The sequence below is a fragment of the Diospyros lotus genome, chromosome 4 (assembly GCF_014633365.1).
Source record: "Diospyros lotus cultivar Yz01 chromosome 4, ASM1463336v1, whole genome shotgun sequence".
NCBI lineage: Eukaryota > Viridiplantae > Streptophyta > Magnoliopsida > Ericales > Ebenaceae > Diospyros > Diospyros lotus.
The window spans coordinates 32,035,236-32,051,560 of NC_068341.1; the positions used below are offsets into that span (position 1 = coordinate 32,035,236).

The following is a 16,325-nucleotide window of genomic DNA, read 5'->3' on the forward strand; positions in this document are numbered from 1 at the left end:
TGCTCATGCTGGTATTTGACTGCCCAACATTTTGAGCCATACAACAAGACTGGTCTTATAGCTGTCCTATAGAAATTTCCTTTCAATTTTATTGGGATTTTACCATCACATAACACCCTTGATGCATTTCTTCATTTTAGCCAACCTGCCTTAATTCTATGCGTGACATCATTGTGAATTTCTCCATCTTTTTGAATCACTGATCCCAAATATTGAAAATGGACTTTTCTTTGTAAGATTTAGTCTTCCAATTTTATTATAATATCCTCAACTCTTGCATTCTTACTAAATTTACATTCCATATATTCTGTTTTCCTTCTACTTAATTTAAATCTCTTAGATTCTAAATTGTTTCTCCACAACTCAAGCTTAGTGTTCATTCCCTCTTTTGTTTCATCCACCAACACTATATCATCTGCAAATAGCATACACCACGACACCTTTATCTGAATGTGTTTAGTGAGTTCATCCATTACTAAAGCAAATAAATATGGACTTAGTGTAGAACCTTGGACTAGTCCCATTATAATTTTAAACGGTTCAGTATCCCCTCCGCATATTCTGACCCTTGTCTCTGCACTGTGATACATATCCTTAAGGGCTTGTATATAGGCTATTCAGACTCTTTTCTTCTTTAAAACCCTCCATAATACTTCTTTAGGGACCCTATCATAGGCCTTTTCTAGATCTATAAACACCATATGTAGGTCTTTCTGCTAATCCTGATACCTTTCCATTAGACGCCTTAGTAGGTATATAGCTTCCATTGTTGACTTATCATCCAGGAAACCAAATTTATTTTTCGAGACATCTGTTTCTTTTCTGAGCCTTTGCTCTATTACTCTCTCCCAAAGTTTCATAGTATGGCTTTCCTTTGTAATTTTCACAGTTTTGAACATCTCCTTTGTTCTTGTATATAGGAACCAAAGTACTCATCTTCAACTCATCTGGCATCTTTTTTGATTTAAGGATCGCGTTAAATAATTTTGTTAGCCAAGAGATGCCTTCTTCTCCCATGCATTTCCATGCTTCTATTGGTGTATTATTCGGTCCCACCGCCTTATGGTTTATATACAACAAGCAAGAAAAATAAATTTTTAATATTTTTTAGAAGGCGCTAAACTACTTACTGCTTAGGGCCCCACAACCCCTTGAGCCGGTCTTGGTATGGTTAGGCTTGTTACAATGATTGCACCATAGTTGCTCCTTGCTAGTCTTTTGATTTTGTTGATGTGAAGCATGTGTTCTATTCTGATGAGTAGTTAAGGTAGACAGGGAAGTGTCAGACTTGATGGTGGATGAATTGGTAAGCATTACTCTTCTTCTACTCTCTTCTCTTCTAACTTCTACAAAAACTTCACGAATACTAGGAAAGAGCTTAGTACTTAGTAACCTGCCACATACCTCGTCCAAATCTTTATTTAATCCTAGTAAGAAATCAAATATCCACTCCTTCTCAAGCATTTGAGTGAATTTTACACCATCTTTGTATAGTTCCAATCCATATTGTAAAATAAATTCATCTCCTGCCATAATTCAATCAATGAATTGTAGTATTCAGTGACTATTTTATGGCCTTGTCGCGTGTCTCGGATTTTTGACTGCACTTCAAAATGTTGTGATGGATTTTCTAAATCTGAGTATATCTCTTGCACAGGCTCCCATCTTTCTTAGGCTATCTTGTAAAACAAGTAGGTTCTCCTAATCTTAGGTGGAATTGATTAGCCATGTCATCACAACGGAATTTTTTGCATCCCAAGCACCATAAGTCAGGGCTTCTGAATCTGGCATTGGAATTGCACTGGTGTCATACCTTGCTTTTCCTTTACCTTTAAGAACAAGGAAGACAGATTAGAACCATTCTTTGAAATTGGTTCCATTTAATTTGTGTTGGGTGATCTAGAGGAAATGCTTTTCAAGAGATGAGGGTCGGATAGGGTTTGGAATAGAAGAAGTTGTACCCTTTAGAGATGTGGATGATGAGGAATTGGTAGAAGGATTAGTCCCGACCATTGCTGGCTCTGATACCATGAACAAACAAGCTGAATACCAAGAAGATGTATTCGAGCACCTTAGTTGAACTACTCAAGAAGGATTAGAACAAGTAGGGATAATACTCGATTGAAAAGAGGACTACTTTTCCTGCATTTCATTGATTTCTAATATGGTAAATATACACGAATACATCAGAAATATCTTCCTAAAATACAGGAATACATTTGAATTCTAATATAATAAAGATAATCAAAACTTAAACTTAATTTTCTGCTGGAATTATCTTCTAAGGACTGTTTAATCCCCTTCTTTCTTGGTGTCGTATCCTCTTATCTTATAACCTTTGTTTATCTCTTATCTCCTATCACTTTAACTTGAAAATATCCCAACAACTTTATCACCTGGTTTTCAGCTATCAAGATTTCAACTTTTTAATTTTTCCAACAATAATCACAACACTATCAACATATACTAGTAATCATAATTTATTATATAGAGAATGTTGATGGAATTCTAGATGATTAATACCATATATACAACGACAAGAACAATCACAAGCCTTAATCTAACCAGGCGAGGTCGATTATATGAATTCTAGACCTCCAACCATTTCTATCTATGGTTATATCCTTCGTAAGCCTATTATATCCAATCTCAAGTCTAAGAGGTCCCCACTAAGGCTTCCTTGGTCTCTTTCTCTTTCTTTTGCTTACAAATTTCTTCCATTTCACCATTGTCTCATAGGTGCCTCTATTAGTCTTCTTTTGACATATCCAAATTATTTTAATTGTGACTCCCACATCTTATTTTCAATCAATGTCACTTTAACTTTATTATTGATGTCATTTCCTATTTTTCCCTTTCTTGCATGTCCACACATTCATTGTAACATTCTTATCCAGCTATGCTCATATCTCACACATGTTGGCTCTTAATTGCCCAATATTCTAAGCCATACAACAAAGATGGGTCTTATAACCATTTGATAAACTTCCCCTTCAGCTTTAAGCCTTTAAAGGTATTTTATGATTGCATAAAACTAGACACACTTCTCCACTTTGGCCATTTTTTCTTGATTCTATGAGTAACATCCTTCCATAATCTCCCTTTCTTTTTGAGCAATTGATATAAGATGTCAAAATTGATATTTTTTTAGGATAATTCCATCTCCAAGTCTCACAATAACACTATCTATACTTCTATTTTTTTTTTCCCTCGAATTTTTATTCTACATACTTATTTTTGTCCTACTTAATTTAAAACCTTTGAATTCTAAGATGTTTCTCCATCCTTCAAGTTTATTATTCATGCCTTCTTTTGTCACATTCATCAAGACAATATTGTCTACAAATAATATACACTAAGGCACTTCGACTTACATATGCTTTATGAGTTCATCCATTACAAGAGTGAAGAGGTAAAGGCTTAATATAGATCCTTGATACAATCCAATTGTAGTTGGGAAAGTCTCAATATGTCCTCTAGCCTAACACATGTTTTTCTTTGTGAGTTTATCCATTACAAATGCAAGGAGGTAAGGGCTCAATGTAGATCCTTATGCCATCCAATTATAATCAAGGAAGCTAAGTATCTCCTCCATAAGTCCTAACACACGTTTCTACTTGATGATACATGTCTTTATAACCTATATATAAGAAATATGGACTTGTTTATTCTCCAACACAATCCATAAGACTTCTTTAGGGACTCTGTCATAGGAATTTTCAAATTTAGTAAATACCATGTGCAAATATTTTTGTTTATCTCTAAGTATTTTCATTAGACATCTTAGTAAGTAAATAGCTTTAATTGCTAACCTACCAGGAAGGAACACTACCAAATTGGTTTTCAGAGACCTTGGTTTCTCTTCTTAACCTTGGCTTAGCTACATCCCTTTACAGTTTTCACATCTTTGCACGTCTCCTTTATTTTTATAAATATGCACTAAAGTACTCTTTCTACACTTGTCTGAAATCCTTTTTGATTTAAGGATCACATCCAATGATTTCATTAACCAAAAATTGCTCTATTCTCCCATGCACTTCCATCCTTCTATTGGGATGTTATTTAGTAAAACTATTTTACTATTCTTCATCATTTTCAATACTTTATTTCAGTTTGAAAAATATGTCTATCAAACATGTAATTTATATATTTTTTAGAGTTACTATGATGCCCCAATATAAGCCTTGTTTCTCCATTTTCATAGAATAACTTTGAAATACTCCTTCCATCTTTCCTTAATCACTCCCTCACTTACTAGTACCTTTTGATTTTAGTTTTTTATGCATTTTACTTATCTCAAACTCCTTACTTTTCTTTCTCATGCTTTAGTTAACTTATATAAATCTCTTTGCTTATCTTTTGTGCCAAGTTGTTTGCATAAATTTTTATAAGCTTTCGACACCTTACCAAGAATCAAAGCTAAAGTTGGAAACAAAGATGTAATATCCTATTCCTAACTAAACTTGGAATCAAATGAGAATAAGAACAAGAACTTAAAATATCTAATACTCCAAAATTCCTAAATAACCAAAATACTATATAACTAAAATTATGAAGTTTGATTATAGTTAAAACTCTTGATCACTATGAAGGAATTAGTACTTTTCAATAGGTGGTTAATCCTTGAGACCTAGCCTTTATCGAACTCAAAATAGATTGTGCCAGCATCATAGACATCTTATTAGAAATCATTTTACTTTTGAGATCAATGGAACCTAATTGCTCCATCTATTTCTTTCTCTCCGTTGTTCCCTTCAAATTACTACTTGTTGCAATGCATGTTTTAGGTTTCCTACCATTCACTTTTAGTTTTCAATAATCTGGCCGCCTCCTCCTCCTATAGAATAATAAAAATAATAGTAACAATAATAATGACAACAATAAATAAAAATAAGGATGACAAATGGTAAAAAACTTGCCTAGGAGTGGGATAAGGTAGTAATATAGGAACATCCTAAATAAGCAACTAAAAAAGTGAAGAATTGAATTCTATCATACCTGCAAAATACGAACTTTGTTGTTGTCACGTGATAAGACTTTACTGATAGCTAAATTTGGAACTATCCTGCAAAATGGTTTGACACGGAGAAAAGATCAAGAAAATTAGATAATGAGAACAGCTTGGTGGAATGGCATCTTGCCAATATTACTATAGCATGTTTATATCTGTAATTTTTAATTCAAGGATCATCATTAATAATAAATCATATATAGTGCACTATCTCTCAGTCCGATCTCTATTTTCCTACTTGCTTGTTTTCCTTCTTTGTTGGGCAGCTTGGGACCCATTTCTAACAACTTAAGCCTTTCGGAAAGTGCTAAATTAATATGGCATCTTTAGAAAAATCATGTGATTACAATTTTGTATTTAGATGTACAGTTATTTTTTATCTCTAGGTGACAATTTTTCTTTCCTTAATCGAATTATTTTTTCCCTCCTTTAACCGACTCTATATGGGCAATTATTCCCTTGTATTTTCAATATATATGTATGTCTTATCAAATGAAAAGTGAGAGAAGTTAATTTTGTCCAAATATCAACATGGTATTAGAGTAGTGAGACGGAGAGTTCAGAGGGAGAAATAATGATGAAGATGGCGAAGTTCTCTGCCATCGTCAGCCATTGCACATCTCCTTCATCTCCTGTAACTTCATTTTCCACAGCCGCAACCCTAGCCACAATCATTGCGATTGCCCTTAACTGCAATCACAACCATCGCCATTGAAGGGATAATTGACCACAATCAGGAAACTACGTTAGAGGAAGTGAAGGGTTGCAAAATGGAGATCGATGAGGAAGATAAGAGGGTTTGCAGCACAAAACTTGAACAACCATCGCAACCATCAGAGAAGATGAAAAGACGTAGCACAGAGCAGCACTATGGCATTGAATATGGTAGATGTTGGTTGCAAGCGAACTCATGGAGAAGGCAAACAATCACACCAGAGAAGGCTGATTCGTCGGTTGTCATCATGTGGTCATTCGATGACAGCACTCGCAACCGCCCCTACTGTCACTGCCTCGCTAAATATCCTAAGAAGGTGATTTGCACGGACTCAACCAAAAAAACCTCAAGAGTTTTTAAAAAATCTGCCTGCCATGGATGAGTTAAACAATGGGTATGGCGAGTTGTCTTTATTTTTTTGGAGGTTGCTTCTTTAGACTTTATGGTGGCTTTATCTTATTTTAGTTGTAAGTGTTATTGCTTCAGCCCAAGTATATAAAAAAAAGTATTGTAAGGGTTATTGCTTCAATCCAAGTGTAAAAAAGTATTGTACGGGTTATTGCTTTAGTCCAAGTGTAAAAAGCATTGTAAGGGTTATTGCTTGATCTTGTGAAAAAGCAGTGTGGTTATAGCTGAACCCATAAAAAACTACCATTGTAAAAGAGGATAGTGCTCGCCTCTCATAAAAGGCACTTGATAGGAAATTTCATTCTCCTCAGGATGGCACAAGAGAATGCCACAAAGGAGATGTATACTAACCCTAAAGACACATCAAGTCAAGAGTAAATTGTGTCCTCCATGAAACGGCACAAGAAATCTGGGATGCCACAAAGGAGACGTGTTCCAACACTAGAGACACAATAGAGGAGTTGTCAAGGAGACTTCTCAATTACCTAATATCTTAGTCGTCTAAACTAGATATTGGTAGCAACTCAACTATTCAAAATGACCCAAATAGACACTTCATAAAGAAAAATTGAGTGTGGACAAGGATCTACTGAAGACCTAGTTTGAAGATGCGAAGACTCAAGCTGGGCTTTCCTAATATTTACAGTTGAGCTTGAGGGGGCATGCAGAAAAACATGTACAAGAAATAAAGACTATTAGGTAGTTAAACAAACTATAGTGACAGTTTTTTATATAGTTATTCATTTTCTAAGTGAAAGTTTTTTCTGTGTATAATTGTCACTATATGAGTAATTACCATTTGTATATAAATTTCTCCAATCTGAATAATAATTTGAGAGAAGTTAATTATGTCCAAATATCTACAGTATCTGCAGAAGATGAACAAAAAATGCTTTTCTATATTTTCATTGTTGCATATTACACCAATATATACAGTCTAGATCCTAGGATTATACTCCTCTAGGATATTCTACTTTCCATATTTATGTAGTTGACTAATTTCCATATTTACATAGATCTAGTTTCTATAACACTCCCCCTTAAGCTAGAGCATAGATGCCCAGCTTGTTAAATAGATAGTCAATTCTAGAACTATTCAATGTCTTTGTGAATATATCACCTAGTTGTTCAACTCTCTTGACATGACCTATTGATATAATATTTTGTTGGATCTTTTCTTGGATGAAATGACAATCAACTTCAATGTGTTTGGTTCTCTTGTGGAAAACTGGATTGGATGCAATATGAAGAGAAGCTTGATTATCACACCATAGCTTCATAGGTCGAGAGTTGACTATTCCAATTTCACTTATTAGTTGATGGATCCATATAAGTCCACATGTTGATTGTGCCATTGCTCGATATTCTGATTTTGCACTAGACGGAAATACCACATTCTGCTTCTTACTCTTCCATGAAACCAAATTTCCACTAACGAAGACATCGTATCCCATTTTTTATCTCTTGTCAACCTTAGAAGATGTCCAATTTGCGTCTATGAAGTATTCAACATTAGAGTGCCCATGATTTTTATATAAGATACCGTGTCATGGGGCTCTTTTAGATAACACAAAATTTGCTCTAAAGCTGTCCAATAAGATATTCTGGGAGAGGACATAAATTGACTTATGATGCTGAAAGGATAAGCAATATCAAGACGAGTCACAATTAGATAGTTCAATTTACCAACCAACCTTCTATACATTTCAGGATTTTCAAACAACTCTCCCTCATCGGTGTAAGTTGTAGGTTTGTAATCATTGGCACACTACATGGTTTGACTCCCAACTTCGTTGTCTTAGTCAAAAGATCAAGAACATATTTATGTTAAGAGAGAAAGATACCTTTTTAGATCTCATTACTTCGATTCCCAAGAAATATTTCAACTTTCCCAAGTCCTTAGTCTGAAATCTCAACTAGATGAAGGACTTAAGAGTTGTAATGCCTGCATTGTCACTCCTTGTGATAACAATATCATCAACATATATGACTAACAATATTATACCAACCTTAGATTGTTAATATAACACTAAATGATAAAAGACACATTTTTTAAGTCCAAACTCTTGAATAACCTCACTAAACTGCCCAAACCAAGCATGAGGACTTTGTTTTAGACCATATAGGATTTGAGAAGTTTACAAACCTTGCTTCACTCCTCCTAAGCAACAAACCCAGGTGATTGCTCCATATAGACTTCCTCTTGTAGGTCACCATAAATAAAAACATTCTTGAAATTGAGTTGATATAGGGGTCAATCATCAGCACTAGCTAGAGAGATAAACAGGTGAATAGAAGCAAGTTTAGCCACTAGAGAAAATGTATCAGAATAATCAACATCATAGGTTTAAGCATACCCTTTTGCAACCAAACGGGTTTTAAGCTAGGCCACAGAACCATCGGGATTAACCTTGACAACAAAGACCCATTTGCATCCGATAGTCGTTTTCCCAGAAGGTAAAGGAAATAGATCCTAGGTACCATTCTCATCCAAGGCTCGCATCTCATCAACCATAGCCACATGCCAACCAGGGTGTGAAAGAGCTTCAAATAAACATTTAGGAACCAAGACCAAATCTAAAGATGAAATAAACCATTGAAGGGAGGGAGACAAATGTGTGCAAGAAGCAAAAGAAGATATAGGATAAGTACATAAAAATTTACCTTTGCGAAGAGCGATGGGAAGGTTAAGGCTCAAATTTGGAGATGGAAGAACCGGGGTCGTGGTGGTGGTAGAAGGATCTGCAGATGAAGAAGAAGCCAATAGAGGATATGAAGCCAAAGCCCTGTGAGAATACACTTGCAAGGTAGGTGGGTAAAGTGACATAGGTGGAGCAGCGCGAGTGGTCACAGTGTAGACCAAAATATCTTCATCCTCATGGACATACTCATGTTCAGTAGAGATAGGAAAGAACTGTGTGGTCTCAAAGAAGGTAACATCGGCAGAGACCAAGTACTAGCCAAGGGTAGGAGAAAAGCAGCAATACCCTTTCTGAGTACGAGAGTAGCCAAGAAAAATGCACTTAAGAGATTTTGGATCCAACTTAGACAAGTGGGGATGGACATCACAGACAAAACAAGTGCAACCAAAGATACGGGGTTCAACAGGGAATAGAGATTGAAAAGGAAATAAGACAGAGTAGGGAATATCCCCCCAAAGACATAAGAAGGCATGCAATTAATCAAGAAGTTGGCAGTAGAGATGGCATCAGCCCAAAAGGATTTAGGAACTTTCATGTAGAAAAGAAGAGCCCTGGCAATTTCCAAGAGGTCCATTTTTTCTTTCAGCAACAACACCATTATGGGTTGGGGTATCAACACAAGACGATTCATGAAGAATGCTATGTTGTGATAGAAAGAGGTAAATGGGGGAAAAAAATTTACTGGCATTGTCGTTACGTAAAACAAGCATATTAGTATGAAACTGTGTTTGAATCTTAGCTAGGTAGAAACGAAATATAGAGAATAATTTAGAGTGAGATTTCATTAAATAGAGCCACGTAGCACGGGAATAATCGTCAACAAAGGTTACAAAATATCAATATCTAGACCTAGATGGTACTGGACATGGACCCCAAACATCAGAATGGATTAACATAAAAGGAAATGAAGTGCGTTTATTAATGTGAGGGAAAAAAGACACATGGTGATGTTTAGCAAACTGACATGACTCACATTCTAAATGAGATAAATGTTAGGAATCTGTATGTTTATGATAAAGAAGAAGAGGTTATTAACGTGCTGTAAGAGAAAGAGATGAAGCCGAGATGATGCGAATAAAGAAGGAGAAGAGAGTTCCTAGATAACCGGAAAAATTATAGGAGATAAGATTGTGAAGATAAGTTACCTAAACAATAGAGATAATGTAAAGTAGTAGAAGTATCTTAGAATGGGTATATCTTTATAGTGTTTGAAGCTAGGCAGAGTTCTAACTTAAGTAGGAAACCTTTTGTATAAGAGATTGGTCTATGGTTCAATATATGATAACGTGAGATATTTTTTCCTAAGTTCTCTTCAACCTAACAGTTTAGTTAGGTGTTCAATTTTTTTCATGGTATCAGAGCCAGGTTGATCCAAGTCTGATTTATCAAGGCATATCCCTGTAGCAGCCATGGCCACTTCAAAATCTACAACATCTACAGAATCGACCCCAAATCTGAACCAACAACCAATGGTGACTCAAGGACCGCCCCTGTCTTTTGATAGCCAAAGCCTGCAAATCACTCAACACCGATTGAATGGTTAGAATTTTCAAGAGTGGTGTCAATCGATTACATTAGTGATTAAAGGAAAAGGCAAATATGGCTACTTATTTGGTGATGTTGTAGCACCACCAGAAACCTCTGCCGATTATCAAAAATGGTAGGCCAAGAACTCGATCATTATGGCATGGCTCATCAACTCGATGGAGCTAAAAATTGGTCGCACAAACCTCTTCTACAAGATAGCTAAGGAGGCATGGGATGCAGTCCAAGAAATATACTCGGATCTCGAAAATACAACCCAATGTTTCGAGATTCAATTAGCCATTCGGACCACTATGCAAGGTAATATATGTGACTGAATATTACAATACTCTGCTAGAACTTTGCCAGAAGATGGATCTCTTTTATGATCCAAGTTGGGAGTGCACAACTGACAGCTTGAAGTATGGTAAGATGCTAGAGAAAGAAAATATTTTTGACTTCCTCTAGGGCCTTAATTCCGATCTAGACGAAGTGAGAGGTCACCTACTCGGCTTAAAACCTCTTCCTTCCCTCCGATAGGTATTTGCAGAGGTAAGAAGAGAGGAAAGCAAAAAACGAGTCATGCTTCCAGCAGGAGATCCAAGTACAGGATCGACACTTATCACAACCAAGAGGGAGGAATTCCCTAGGGATAAACCATGGTGTGAGTATTGCAACAAGCCATATCACACCAAAGAAACTTGCTGGAAGTTGCATGGGAAGCCAGCCAATTGGAAACCGAAGAATAGAAGAGAAAAAGAGAGAGAAGCCTACACAACATCAGTTGCAACCCCTCCCATACCCGAGAAAGGTATAAGTATGACTCTAACTAGTGATCAGATGCAGATGTTACAAAAACTACTTGACACTCAACTGACAAAGGATCCAGACATATCAACAGCCAGCACGTCTGCATCATTGGTCCAAAGAGGTAACTTAAAGTACTCTCTAACTACTAGAAGCGTGAATGGAAAAGGTTGGATCATTGACACCTGTGCATCCGATCACATGACCGGATCAAAACTGTTTTTTGAAAAATTTCAGCCTCAAAATAAGAAGTTAACAGTGTTAATGGCAGATGGAAACATGTCCATTGTTAAGGGATACGAGAGTATATGTGTGGCTGGATTGAAACTTAAAACAATACTATATGTGCCAAGTTTGACATGCAATTTGTTATTTGCTAGCAAATTAACAAGGGATATGGACTGCACTGTGATTTTTCTTCTTTCTCTTTGTGTTTTTCAGGACCGAACATCGGGGAAGATGATTAGTAGTGCTGAGGAAAAGAACGGGCTTTATTGGATATCAGACAACCTATCTCCCTCAAATTAGTTAATTCCTAGACTCTAGTTTACAGTTCATTCTAATTCCAATATTTTGTTATGGCATAATAGGCTTGGCCATCCTAGCTTTTCTTATTTAAAACGGTTGTATCCAGATTTATTTTTCAATAAAGAGGGAATAGTTCTTTAATGTGAAAGTTGCATTCTTGCAAAACAAACACACAGTACATATTAGCCTCATTCTTACTCTCCTTCTAAGTCGTTTTACTTGATTCATAGCGATATTTGGGGCCCAGCAAGAATTCCAAACTTGACTGGTGCTAGATGGTTTGTCACCTTTACTGATGACCGCACAAGAGTATGTTAGGTATATCTCATGAAAGAAAAATTTGAAGTAGGTGCTATCTTTCAAGCCTTTCATAAATTGGTTCAAAATATTTTTCAGTCCTCTATTTGCATCCTTAGGATTGACAATGACCGTGAATACTTCTCTCAACCCCTCACCCAATATCTAATAAATCATGGGATTTTTCATCAAAGCACTTGCCCCTATACTCCTAAGCAAAATGGGGTAGCGGAGAGAAAAAATCGCCATTTGCTTGAAGTGGCTAGATCCCTAATGATTGCTAGTTCCTACTCCTCATAGGTATTAGGGTGAGGCGGTTTTAACAGCCTCTTATTTGATCAATAGGCTGCCATTCAAAGTAATAGACTATCAAATTCCCTTGAATCATCTCTTTCATTATTATCCTCATACACGCATCCTTAACTCTCTTTCTACTAGAGTTTTTGGTTGTGTTGTATACGTTCATCAAACTGGTTCTAACCATCACAAACTCGAGCCAAAATCCTTCAAATGCATGTTTATTGGCTATTCTCCCACACAAAAAGGATATAAATGTTATTGCCCATCATCACAAAAATTCTTTGTTTCTTGTGATGTGACATTTATGGAAAATGAATTCTATTATTCCAGCAGTGGGCTCCAGTAGGTTGAAAATCATTGGGATCCTATGGTATCTCTTCCTCTCCCACCTTCCTTTCAACCAATTCTCATCGAATCAGCCAACCTTGACTCCTCTAACTCTCCTGTTCCCCAACAAACTGAGCCCTTAGTGACTGATTTGAGGGGAGAAAAGGCTATCAAAGTTTATTCAAGAAGGTCTAAGTGTTCTGATCCTCATCTCGGCCAATCATTAGAACCAAGGGAAGGTCCAACAAGAGAGGAAGAACTTGCTGAACATACTGAATCAACCAGAGAGCATGATGCCAGCCACGACAGTGATCTAGACATTCCCATTGCTATCCGAAAGATGTGAGATCATGTGTTAAGCATCCTATTTCTAATTATCTAACATATTCCAGGTTGTCTACATAGTTTAAGGCTTTCACAACTACTGTTGATGCAATAATAGTACCTCAAAATATCAAAGAAGCTCTAAAAGATCCTAAATGGAAGGAAGTAGTGATGGAGGAAATTAAAGCCTTGATGGGGAACCACACATGGGATGTTGTTGCAACTCCCAAAGACAAAAAGATCATTGCTGCAAATGGGTATTTACTATCAAGTATAGATCAGATGGCTGTGTGGATAGACACAAAGCAAGGTTAGTAGCTCAAGGGTACCCTCAAACTTATGGAATAGACTATGAGGAAACATTTGCACCTGTAGCAAAGTTAAATTCCACACGGGTTATATTATCTCTTGCTGTAAATCTGGATTGGAAATTTGTAATACCCCAGATTTTCGAACTCAAATATGATGTAATACCTGAGATTATTAGATTCTAATACTTGAGAAAATAGGTCTTTTTAAGGGATTATAGAAGCTTTGGGACAAAGATTCAGTTTTTAAGCCAGTGGCAAAATCGTAAATATTGAAGTTCGGGTAAAAGTGTAATTTACCTAAAATCTTGGGATATTAGCGTAATTTATCATTTCTTTGGGAGCTAAAATGTAATTAAAAGATGGTCCGGGGACCAAGTTACAAAGGGTTTAAGTGCAATTACTTGAAAAGTTCGAGTCAATGTGTAATTCTTGGAACTTTACGACTGGATCGTTAGGGTAATGAATTAAGCTAACTAAACCATTTGGGAGTCATGATTGCGGATCTCAAATAACATTTAATCCACCTTTGGATCATTTTGAAATCCAAGACTTAGCCTCCAAAGTCTCAGATTTGACGTTGTTTGGCATGCTTTACGATGGAGGCTTGACTTTTCCGATAAAGCATTTTTCCACCTCGTTTTTGGGCAGAGTTTCTCCTCTTAAACTCACCTCTTTACCCTCTTGTTTAATGGTAAGAATGACCCTTCCAAAGGCTTGGTATTTATAGACATCCTTAGCTAATCCGAGCGTGCCACGTGTCGCTTGGATAAGAGAGGTCATCATGACCTTCATAGGATTGTGCCACGTGTCCTTAGAGATTTGTGCCTTTTCATGCCCTTGCGACAAGTGTCCCTTGAGATGTGTGCTTCCACATGTTTATTTAGGTTGCCATCATTGTTCATCATTACTCTTCTAACCATAAGTTAGACCCATTTGGTTTCCTTAAGTGTTTAGTTAGTAGATATTTTAAGTTTCTCATAAATAACTCCTTAGCCCAAAAGTTCTTCGTACTTATAACACTTGAGCCCTAGAATTCCTTAAACCTTCCAAAATCCCTTAAGATGATGATCCCTTGCATTAGTCTCCACGATCTTTCAGAAAATCCTTAATTTGTTCCTTGAAAATTACTCGAGAACTACACACGCCGGCAAAGGGCTGCACGTGTGGGCGCGTCAGCCACCTTCCGGCGACGCGTGAGATCTCCTCTTGACCTGAAAATTTACAGAGTTGACCCTATTTTAATTCCCTACAACCCTATGTAAACATATTTGGTGTTTGGTTTACTGAAATTCGTGATTTCTGCAGAGAACCCAGTCCCGCTCGTCGTAAACAGTGCTTCTTAGGGTAAACCTTCAAGGTGAGTGGTTTTCGCATGTTTCTTGCTTCTTATTGATTATCCTTGGTCTCATTTATGTGGGGTTGGTGGCTTACATCTCATGTTTCCTTGCTTCCGAGCATTTCTTTCCTATTTTTCCTACATCACGGAGTTTGTGGTTGTGGTTCGTGGATGGGGTTAAACATGATTCCTCTCGCGTGTGGCTTGTGGTTTTCACATCATATATTCCTTAGTTTGTGCACTGTGCCTACAGGTGGGGTCATGCCTAATTGATATTCCTTAATTTGTGCATATTCCTTCTGCTTTGTCTTCAACATGTTGTTTGGTGACAGTGGCTATTGGTGGATTGGGAACTTGTATATGATGGTTGGCCACTTATTGGAGAATCGTCACAATGATCGGGGGGGCAATCCTGTGCCTACAGGTGGGGTTGAGGAGTTTCACACGAGTGCCGATAGGAATGATGGAGGCTCGGGGAGACTTCTTGATATATTGCATATTACTTTTGCATGCACTGTTTCTTTCCTTGTACCACTCACTTAGATGTAAATTTAACTCGGGTGTTTCATACCCCTAGGACATTCAACGTTCCAAGTTTATCAAACGTGTCAGGTGTTCCAGGTTCCAGTTCAAGAAGGGCAAGAAGGTGGTGCTTAGCTAGCTTTGGGGGGTTACATTATTTCATTATGTACCCACGTAACCTGAATGATGTATTATAAATAGCAGCTAGGATACTCAAGGTTGTAAGAGGTGTGTGTGTGGGTGTCCTACAGTTGTACCTACAGTGGTGTGTTGAGTTTTTTTGGAGTATTGGAAGTCGTGAGCATTTCTTGTTCTTGTAAAGGAAATATAGTGGAAACCCCCTTTATTTAGCTTTGATTAAACTTTCAGATTCGATCCAGTACTTTCGTTAGCAAGGGTTTCCATAATGCCCATAGGTGATATTAGCTTATTTTTCGCATTGTTGTGTATTTTGGAAAGTGGGGCGCTACTAAATTGTTCTAGCTAGATATTAAAAATGCATTCCTAAATAGGGAATTAGAAGAGGAAGTGTACATGAGAATCCCACCGGGGTTTGAAGAAGAAGGAAAAACTGGCAAAGTGTGCAAACTACAACGATCACTCTATGGGCTAAAGCAATCTCCACGAGCTTGGTTCAAGAAATTCAGCTCAACAATCACTAAGTTTGGCTACACACAAGGAGAAGCAGATCATACATTTTTCACCAAGTGTACAACAGATGGAAAGAGGTGTATCCTAATTGTATACGTGGATGACATAATTACAACCGGTGATGATGCTTCAGAAATTGAAAATTTGAAACAAAGACTGAAGAAAGAGTTTGAGGTTAAAGATCTTGGAGAAATGAAATACTTCTTGGAAATGAAAGTGGCAAGAAGGAAGTTGGGCATACAACTCTCTCAAAGGAAATACACTCTAGACCTCCTTAAAGATACAAGTATGCTAGGTTGTAAACCGAGGCACACACCCTTAGAAAGAAATTGGAAATATCTCATAAAGGATAATGATCTTCTAGTTGATAAAGAAAGGTATCAAAGGCTTATTGGCAGAATGATCTATCTCTCACTCACACATCTAGACATAGCATATGTAGTAAGCATTGTGAGCCAATTTATGCACTCACCTACTCAACAACACTTAGATGCTGCTTACCATATTTTGAGATACTTAAAGGGGACACCTAGGAAAGGTTTGTTATTTAAGAAAGTTGAGA

The 16,325-nt window shown here is 36.9% G+C and overlaps 1 protein-coding gene across 4 annotated transcripts in view; it reads right to left on the bottom strand.

Moving 5' to 3' along the window:
* Positions 1–16,325, bottom strand: part of LOC127799110 (uncharacterized) — a 66,727-nt gene that overhangs the window by 12,467 nt on the left and 37,935 nt on the right. For all 4 annotated transcript variants that reach the window (XM_052332846.1, XM_052332845.1, XM_052332847.1 and 1 more), the window contains one exon: positions 4,999–5,065. In XM_052332846.1, coding sequence (XP_052188806.1) covers positions 4,999–5,065 — 67 coding nt within the window. The remainder of the gene's footprint in view (positions 1–4,998; positions 5,066–16,325) is intronic.